Here is a 10,189-nt window from a genome sequence, read left to right as displayed (position 1 = left end):
CTTTCTTCTTTCTTTCTTTCCTTTCCTTTTTTAGAAAATTAAATTTAACAGGTGATGGAGGTTGAGATTTCTAATATTCATATTGCCTCTATCCTCCACAAAAGGCCTTTTCTGAGACAATTCAAAAGGATTAGAAAAACTTGCCAACAGAGTTGAAGTTTTCCAGGCTTTTACTAATGAAATTTGTAAATGGTCTTCAAGAAGGTGCTAGCATATAATTTTACCTTCTAGAAATTGTTCATAACACTCTCCAAAGAGGAACTACAAATTCTTTTCCAAAAAAGGTCAAAAATAGAAATGATCCTACTTCTGTGCTCCGCATGATTGTGTCTACTGTACTTAATTTGACAAAGTCAAATAAGAAAAAAGATGTTGTAGTACAAAAACTTATGCCTTGATTTCTTTACACGTTCAGATATTTCAGGTACTCCCTTCTTCACTTTCAGAAAATTTATGGTCAAACAGAATATATTCTAGCATTCCTCGTAGACCCTTATCTCCACAACTCAGGTAAGACTCAGTTGCATGGTCGCATTGCATTGGCTTCCCCAGTCAGGACATTTTCTGGCCATCACTAAATAGGTGTAGAATAGTTACTTAGGCTGAGCCCCAGCTTTTAGAATGTGAAGAAGTCTCTGTCGAATCTGTTTTGTACGGACAGCATAGACAGCTGGATTGAGGATGGGTGAGATGAGTAGGTAAAAGTTGGCCAAAAGAATGTGGATATGTGGAGGCACATTATGGCCAAAGCGGTGAGTAAGAGAGGAAACAGCAATGGGGATGTAGAAGACAAGGATGGCACAGATGTGAGAACCACATGTCCCCAGTGTTTTAAGCCTAGCCTCAGGGGTGGCCAGCCTCATCACAGCCCTGAAAATCATCACATAGGAGGCAGTGATGGCTAATGAATCCAGGATCAATACTAGGAAGCCAATTCCCATTCCATATAAGTCATTGACTGTTGTGTCACCACATGCCAAGGTAACCATGGCCATGTGCTCACAGTAGGAGTGGGCAATGATTTGGGTTCGGTAAAGGGACAGTCTCAGGCGAATCATCAGGGGCAGAGGTCCAATGTAGAGTACTCCCCGGAGGAGGGCAGCCAGGCCCAAACGACCCACCATTGCATGGGTGAGCACTGAAGTATGGTGTAGTGGGTCACAGATGGCCACATAGCGATCAAAAGCCATGGCAAGGAAGATGCCTGACTCAACGGTGGCAAAACAGTGGACGAAGAACATCTGGGCTAAGCAGGCATCTAGGTCAATGTTGTGAGCACCAAACCAGAAGATGGCTAGCAGTTTGGGCATGGTAGAAGTGGACAGAACCAGGTCGATGACAGCCAGCATGCACAAGAAGAAGTACATGGGCTGGTGCAGGCTGCGCTCTACTCTGACCACAGCCAGAATGGTGATATTCCCCACTATGGCCACCAAGTATATGGAGCCAAAGGGGATGGAGAACCAGATGTGCAGAGACTCCAGTCCTGGGATACCAGTGAGCCAGAAAGAAGTAGGCGCTAAGCAGGCATTATTAGACATAAACATATCTGAGGGTGTGAAGTATCTAGGAGCTCTAAGTTTTAGCTTTTAACTTCTGTGAGAGAGATTGCCTTTGGAAGCTGTAGACTAGTAGTTCTTATTTCCATCCTGGCCAACTGATGGAACCTATAATAAAGACAAATTACAAATGCCTTCTTGAAAATTGACATTACATATTTTACAAAGAAAAGTATGCATGAAAACACCCACTGGGAAATGTAGAAATAGTCATGCTCATAACTTCTGCTGCTAAATTGCCCTACTCCACTATAGAAGTTTCCAAAATTGTTCATCCAGTAACATTGATTTGGGGAAATTTTTCTAAAGGAAATAGAAAATACAGAAGAGTTCTATGAGCAGTAATTAAATGTAAATCCATGTAATGTGCATATACGTATTACTGTATCTATAGTAACATTATAACATCAATAACAAGCAATGATTTGCTATTTGTAGTTATTGATTTTATAATAATGAAAAGTTGGAAGAAATATGTGTTTAAAAATAAAACATTGTTTAAATTCTAGTACATTGATTCAATGACTTAGAATTATGCATATAACATTTTTACAGCTATATATTTACATTGTAAAATGTTTACATAATTCAGTAAGTGAGGGAATGGTGGGAGGAAGATTATGTTAGAATTTCATTCAAATATATATGTGTTATATAGAAATGTACTTTAACTTAAAAACATAGCCTTCTTTATGTTTTTTTCCTTTTGTACATATATTCTATCTTTTAAAAATGGCCAAGAACTTTAAAAATAATCTAAATTATTAAAACCCAATCAAAAACATTTTCCTTATTAAATTATCCCCTTATATTAGTGATGTACAATTACTTTTCTCTGAAGGTTTAACACTGGTTTGGTCATATTATCAAATCTAAATGACTTTTTCAAAGATGTTTGGCATAGGACCTAATTCTAAAAGACAAACAAACAAACAAACAAACTATCTTATTAAGGCTGCCCAGATTTCATGGTTAAAATGATAATGAAAGGTCAAGTTTCTTAAGTAAGTTTTACCTTAAACTTTCTGATAATCTAGGCATTGTATATAATTAGAAGTAGATAAAAGAAGAGATGCATCTTTTTATGAATAAATTTCAATGAATATTTTGCTTCATTATCTGATGATAGTGATTAAAAAGAATGAACTACAGAGACCAAGAAGGATGTGCTCAGTGAAATGGGTCCTGTTGACTATTTTCTATTCTTTGAAGAGGCAGAGGTCAGCATGAAGCCCAGGCTGTCACTTGTCCAACTTCTTGCTCTTCTGCCTATAAGGTCCTCTCACTAAGGATCTAATAATGGCTCCTATTTCTTCACATCCTAAAGGTTCATAAGCTGAAGGTCTAATTTGCATCCTACCATTTCTTGGGCTTGATATCCTCATGTTTTCCATCAGATTCCTAGCAGAGTCAAAGTTTAGACTCCCCATGATCACACTCACTATGGTGCATTTCTTCAAACAGTCATGTTTTCACTGAGAGGTTTATCACCTTTTTGACTTTTATCCAAGCAAATTTCCCTCATTCTTCAAGGCCCATCCCAGATCACTTCTCTACAAAGCCTTCTTTGGTATCTCTAGCCTATAACGGAATAAGTGGCCAGTAGTCACTGAATTCTCCCCCATTGTCTGACATAAACTCATGCACATTTCAAATATTCTTGTCTAAACATAAATAGCTTACTTCATAAGAAATAGATGGCCCTGGTTGGTGGCTTAGTGAATCGAGTGTCAGCCCAGAGTATGGACGTCCTGGTTTCGATTCCGGGTCAGGGCACACAGGCAAAGTGACTGTTTCTCCACCCCTTCCTCTACCTCTTCTGTCCCTCTACCCTCCCTCAGCCAGTGGTTCAATTGGTTTGCGTGTGGCCCTGGGCACTGAGGATAACTCGGTTGGTCTGATAGGGTCAGCCTCAGGAACTAAAAATAGCCCGGTACCTGAGCATTGGCATTGCCAGATGGATCCTGGTTGTGGGGCGCATTCAGGAGTTTGCCTCACTATCTTTCCTTCTCTCACCTAAAAAAAAAAAAAAGAAAGAAAGAAAGGAAATAAGCATAAGAAATACTTTTATGTAACCTCATGGATTCTTAATTCATATTCCAACACAATTTTAAGGGGTTTTTTTTATTTTTATTTTTTTTATGAGTTTCCTTACTTGTGGGTCAGTCTTTGAGTGGGTGTTGAAAAAAAAAAAGTTTTGTAAACTTTACAATGGTTCACATGCATTCTTCTACATTAATTCTTACTTTAAAATTCTGTGAATTGTGTACTTTAATATGCTAATAAATGATAACATGTGTGAAGTCACTCCCTCAGGGGATCAAATGGAAGTTTTTGTCAATCTATAGGATAAGAAAAGAAAGGGACAGAGAAGTCCTAGGAGGCAGTACCACAGTACCAGCTCAGGTCAACAGCTTTGCCATCTACCAAACAAGTTTTCCCACTTCAGGTCTTTTTCTTATTCAGTGTTTGGGCAAATTGCCTAGCCTCTTAAAGTCTAAGTTCTTTTATTATGAAAAGTGGGGAGAACATCAACTGCAAAGGATAAGTATAAAGAGCAAACAGAATGAGTGTGAGACCGTGGCGCATAGCAACAGCTCCCTTTCCCTGGATTCTACTGCTCACTTTGGGGAGCAGACCTGAAATTTGCATTCTGCAAATTGGAATAGTCTCCTGTGTTTCTGTTTCACAGAACATTTTTAAGGATGCTTTAAAAGTCTAGGGATTGTAGAGATGGGACAGAGATTTAAGGGGAACACTAGTTAGTATACAGTTTTATCTAAGAACAGGAAGACTGTTGGAAGTGTTCTCAAATTATTGTGATGAACGACCATCCTAAAGCAGAAAGGGGCCTAATCACTTACTCGTTGTCAGGAGAGGTCAGGTAGTTGTTCTTCGTCACAAAAGAACCAATGTCATAAGACTCAATAAAACCCTAATACTTGGATTTGTGCCAGACCTAGTTTAATCAGTGAAATTGTTTTAGACTGGGACAAAGAAAATGTGAATGTATGTTTAAAAATAAAATCCTCCCATTTGGTAATTGGCTTCTTGACTGGTGGTTTGTTTGAACTAGGTCGTAGCACTTATGTTGAGTTGCTTTATTTAGAATATTACTGAAAAATATTTTCTGTGTCAGCCCACACAGGGCATTCTTACCTGGACACTAGTGCCATGCCTTCAAATCTTGGAAAAGGCATTCTGATGGTGGGTCTGAGGCTCCTGAGAGATGTTTTGTTATGGTGAAATAAACATGGATTTGAAGCAATACCCATTTAGGTTCAAATACTAACTCCACTGTTTCTGGATGTGTGATTTAGGGAGTGTAATCTCTCTGTCTCAGTGTTCTATTCTATTTCCCAGTCTGTTAAATGAAGGGACTAATAGCTACATTAGAGATGCTTTATGCATGTGTATGTGTGTGTGTGCACTCACAGAAGGTCAAATGTTAGGATGCCTGACCTCTGGAATAGGCATTGTATTCCCTTCTTATGGACCCCTCCCCTTGGTTCGTGGCTGTCTTCCACGGAACACAGACATAGTACTATTTCCATATGACATTAGTGACTTCATATCCTTTTTCCCAGCTGTATGAATAGACCTTTACACATGGACATAATCAATTGAAGAAACCTGCTGATTGTGTAAGAATCAACTCAGGAGATCTTGCCTGACTGGAGCAGGCTAGAGGCCCAATCAGGCTGGAATAGTCTAATCTTTACTCTGTACAATGGGGAGCACTAAGCAAAAAAACACTGGGGAAACTTTGGGATTTCTCCTCTTCTTTAATGCCTAATCCAGGCCAAACTAGGGCCAATTTATTTCCTCAACTTTTGACTAGAACTGTGAAGAAGGTAAGTCCTAAATGAACCAAAGTCAAATGTAGTTTCTAAAAATTGAAATGTTTCTAATGACTTTGGTCTTATCTCTGGAATGTACTTACCCACTGGGGTGCCATCCACGGAGCTCTAGGCTTTGTTTCTTACAGTGATCACCTCTTGTCAAGATGCCTGGACAAATTTCACAGTAAAGGAGGAGGCCAGGACCCTGGTCTTTTTAATATTTTCTCCTGTGTCCTCCCCTCTTTATCCAGAGGCTGAAAATAGTAAGTTATTTCCCAAGGGTTGCACAGAGAAACCTGCACCCTTCCCTCTGGATCTTCACTGACCCCTCTTGGGAGCGGTCTTCACTCCTCATCCCACTTCATCTCCCAGGGCTAGATTATAAACATTTATTTCTATTCTCTTGCTGGGGATGTTGGCCGGCTCTAGGTCTCTATTCTCTCCCTAGGTTTGAGGTTTTCAGAGACTTAAAGAGGAACATTGGGAAAGTTCATAAGAGAAGGGCAGGGGGAAAAGCATCAGATACTGATATAACCAATATGAAAACCTTTGTTTTGTTAATCATTGCTTATGCTATTTAAAAACAAACAATATAAAATCTACACTATATAAATAAAGCAGAAAATTACTTAAATATGAATTCATCAACATTTTAATCTTTAATTTTGCTTCTAGCTTTTTCAATTAAAATATTTGCAAACACAAGTTGCAATAGTTTGCATGTCCGTGTCTGTGGTTACTTTAACCTACACTAGAGTAGTAGCAAGTCTAGTTTTTGTATTCCCTCTATAGCAAGTAGAGCATACATATTTGTCAATAGGCTTTTTTTTTGGTTTAACCTTAGGACAGAATTGCAGGGAAAATTTTCAACCATTGTGGAGGCCTAAAGAATTCTACTATCAAATTATTTTCCAAAAGTGTTTTGTCCAGTTGTTTAATCTAGCATTGAGTTCGTTTACTAAATTTCCCTGTAGTAATTTTTAAAATATTCATTATATAGATGAGAAAAACAAAGCAAAATATTGTTTTCATTTTTTGACTTCTACAGAGCATAAACATGTCAATATTTGAACAATTTGTGTCCAATATATTTATTTTGAACTATTTCTTTTCCCATTTCTTTTTACAATATACAGTACTTAATATTGTTATTATTTTTTAGATTTTATTTATCCATTTTAGATAAAGGAGAGAAATAGAGAGAAGAGGGGAGAGAGGAACAGGAAGCATCAACTTCCATATGAACCTTGACCAAGCAAGCCTGGGGTTTTGAATAGGCGATCTTAGCGTTCCAGGTCGACATTTTATCCACTGTGCCACCACAGGTCAGGCCACCATACACTAAATATTCTTAAGTAGAGAGAATAATTCATAAAATATGGCAAAGATTTATGTTTTCCATAGAAAAGTTCTGACATGTATACAAAGAGATACTTTTACAATCACTATTAGAAATTTGTAATATTCCATCTTAATTTATGAGAACCCTCAATGGGATTTCCTAATTATTCACACAATATAGTTTCTCTCCTGTATCCTTATTGCTAGACCTTGAAATCTTATTTCAATCTCCTGATGGGCCTATTGGCCCTTGTCTGTATTTCCTATCATTCTCCTTTCTATTACTCAGGTGCCATTTTGAGAGAGCGAGGTTGAGTGTTCACTCTCTAAATGTTAACAATGTGCTTTTTGTAATTGCTTTTCACATCCAACTCTATATTTAATTTTCTAACCAATGTGTGATAAAATGTAATTCCCAGAAATGGTTACAGTCATAATTTTAAAATACAATTAATATTGACTAAAGACATAAATAAAATTCACTGAAATACAATGTAAACATACAACAAAAATATATTCATTTTTTTCAATTTTTATTGTTGCTTTTTATTCAACCATGAAACAAATATGATAAACAAACAAATTTGGAAAATAAAATTAAATGCTCACTTAAATTTTGCTTGTTTTTATTGGTTAGCTTTATAGCAATGGATACCTTAGGGAAGGATGCATGTAGGGAGTTGGAAGTAAAGATTCTCATGACAGAAATGTAAAGATTATAAGTAATTGATGTGTCTCTATTTAAATCCTGAACTTAAGAGACTTGTTAAACTGATCCAACTCTAAGGAGAATTTTTCTGCTGTATGAAAAATTCATCTGTTTTCTATACTAAAGAGATACTTTGTGAAGAAGCAACTGAAATCTTGTAGACTGTTTTCACTAGATGGTATTGTGGCTGGTTCCTCATGGCACAAAATAAAATTACCTACTTGGAAGCTATGACAGGATCCTAATAAAAAGTAGCTCAAGCAAGAAGGTTGTATGATAGAAACAGGACTGTGTCTCAATACTTACTTACATGGATGATTGTATGCACATTCAAACACACCAATACACCTATGCCTGACACTTGCTCTTATGCCATGGTGGCATGTCCAAATAAAGTTTGGCCTAGTGAGTTGTAGATTTAATCTTTCTTATTATGTTCTAAAGGGTAGAAGAATCAAAGATATTGAAAGCTCTTGTTTCTATAGAGAACTTTTCTCTCTATTGTTATTCTATTATCTTGAGTCTTCACCATTTTGGGAATGCTTCGTCTTCCTTTTGAAACCCTTCTCCCATGGTACTGGATGTGATGAGTTGAGGCCACACTCTGTTTGTAAGGATCTGCTCCTGCCATTAATGCCTCAGCAGAAGTCAGATTGAATCCCAAGAAGAGGTGCTCCATCTGTCCTCATTGGCACTGTCGAAGTTTAGCTGTTTCATCTCATGCTGGGGCTATTTAGTTAGCATGCCTTTTACCTTTGATTGCTCACTTTTCTATCAATATTCCACATTGTTGTTTATTTAGGTTTACATTCTGGCCTATTCTCTGGATTATTGTATAGGCTTCACAGGCTTTAGAGTTTAAACATTTAAGGACAACAGTTTGGGGACTAGTTCTCTCACAGGTCTGAAGACTAGACCTTCTAATAGATGATAAGTCTGGTAAATTTAACTTCAAGCACCTCCTTCCATTTTTTGGAATGTGATGAGTCAGGTTGAGGAAGGCATGAAGCACTGCTTAGCCCACAATGGAAACAAAGGCCTCTCACAATTCACGTCACTAGAAACTCTAGTTACATACAGTCTCTGCATGTAACATCATCTCTTGGTTTTATATATTTCCATATACTTCTAAAACATTTGACATTAAAAAATAAATTTGATATATTGTGCCTGTTGGCTTCTTTCCCTTAGCTTTCTTACTGTGCCATGATGATGCCCAAGTAGAAGTCATGACCTTCAAAATATGGAGCATACACCTAATTTATTTTTTGCCCTCATTCATTTTCATTCTCTTTCAAACATCCTGCACTCATTCTTTCTGCCTTATTTTTGGAAAATGTTTTGTCTTTTTATATCTTTGTGCTGAAGTCCATGCCGTTCCCCAAGTTTGAAAAGCTTATTTTCTTCATTCCTTTACTCCACTTCCCTTCTTTGTTCAAATGGGACTTTATAACAGAGAGTCACAAGAAATATTAAACAGTGAAGCCCACTACAAGCCCCCAGGAAGAATTGAGGAACTGAACTGAATGGTGATATGGACTTTGAGAAATTAAGTATACTATCAGTGCGAAGAGTTCTACAACAAAGAAATGAATTACATTTGCTAGAAGTTGAGTCATGACTCTGGCTTACTAGTTTTGTGACCTTCTCTTCCCCTCAGTTTCATCTATAAAGTGAAGATGTAATAATGGCAGTTACTTTAGAGCAGAGGTCAGGTACCTATGGCTCACCAGCCAGATGTGGCTATTTTGATGGCTGCATCTGGCTCGCAGACAAATCTTTAATAAAAAAAAATAACATTAAAAATATAAAACATTCTTATGTATTACAATCCATTCATTTCCTACCGCTCATGTTCAAGGTTGAGGGTGGCTGGAGCCAAACACAGCTGTCCTCCGGGACAACATCAAATTTTTATTGGATAATGCATAACGTACACGGGTTGTTGTGAGGTCAGGAAGTAAACTTCCCTCTTTTTAATCAAGTAGTCAGCTAGCTAATTGCAGAAACCCTTTTGATGAAGAAGATGGTTAAAAGAAAAAAGGATGAGGAGTATTGTACTTTTCAGCAGGAATGGACAGAGGAATTCGCCTTTGTGGAGAGAGCAGGTTCTGCAGTGTGTCTAATATGCAATGATAAAATTGCATCGATGAAGCGGTCAAATATAAAGTGGCACTTTGACACATGCCATACTACATTTGCACTGAAATATCCAGCAAAGGACAGCAGGAAGAAAGCATGTCAAGAGCTACTACTGTGCAGAGTGCAAGCTAGTCAGCAACAACTCTGTGTTTAGACTCAACAAGGTGACTGGAATTTGGCTAGCTTTGCTGGTGCTTTAGCAATTGTGAGAAATGGAAAGCCATTCACAGATGGGGAGTATGCCAAAATATTCATGCTTGATGTTGCCAATGAACTTTTTGATGACTTTTCAGATAAAGACAAGATAATCAAACAAATAAAAGACATGCCTCTGTTGGCAAAAACTGTTCACGATTGTACTATCATGATGGCAAATCAAATTGAGGCAACACAAATGAAGGACATAAATGCAGCACCATTCTTTTCTCTCGCTTTGGATGAGTCAACAGATGTAAGCCATTTATCCCAGTTCAGCGTGATTGCAAGGTATGCTGTCGGTGACACACTACGTGAGGAAAGTCTTGCTGTTTTGCCTATGAAAGAGACAACAAGAGGGGAGGATTTATTCAAGTCTTTCACTGAGTTCGCTAAAGAAA

General features: G+C 37.6%; 1 protein-coding gene across 1 annotated transcript; it reads right to left on the bottom strand.

Moving 5' to 3' along the window:
- Positions 1–593: 593 nt before the first annotated feature.
- On the bottom strand, positions 594–1,547 carry OR52M1 (olfactory receptor family 52 subfamily M member 1). The gene has a single exon (XM_066360673.1). It carries the CDS (start codon positions 1,545–1,547, stop codon positions 594–596), a length of 954 nt encoding a protein of 317 aa, XP_066216770.1.
- Between the last annotated feature and the right edge of the window lie 8,642 nt (positions 1,548–10,189).

This window comes from Saccopteryx leptura, chromosome 1 (genome assembly GCF_036850995.1).
Source record: "Saccopteryx leptura isolate mSacLep1 chromosome 1, mSacLep1_pri_phased_curated, whole genome shotgun sequence".
NCBI classification, from domain to species: domain Eukaryota; kingdom Metazoa; phylum Chordata; class Mammalia; order Chiroptera; family Emballonuridae; genus Saccopteryx; species Saccopteryx leptura.
Note: the sequence above shows the minus strand (reverse complement) of the source record. Positions and strands in the feature narration are given on the sequence as shown.

What these genes read in the sequence shown, in the direction of transcription:
- OR52M1 (XM_066360673.1), bottom strand. Translation starts at nt 1,547, where the DNA reads ATGTTTATGTCTAATAATGCCTGCTTAGCGCCTACTTCTTTCTGGCTC.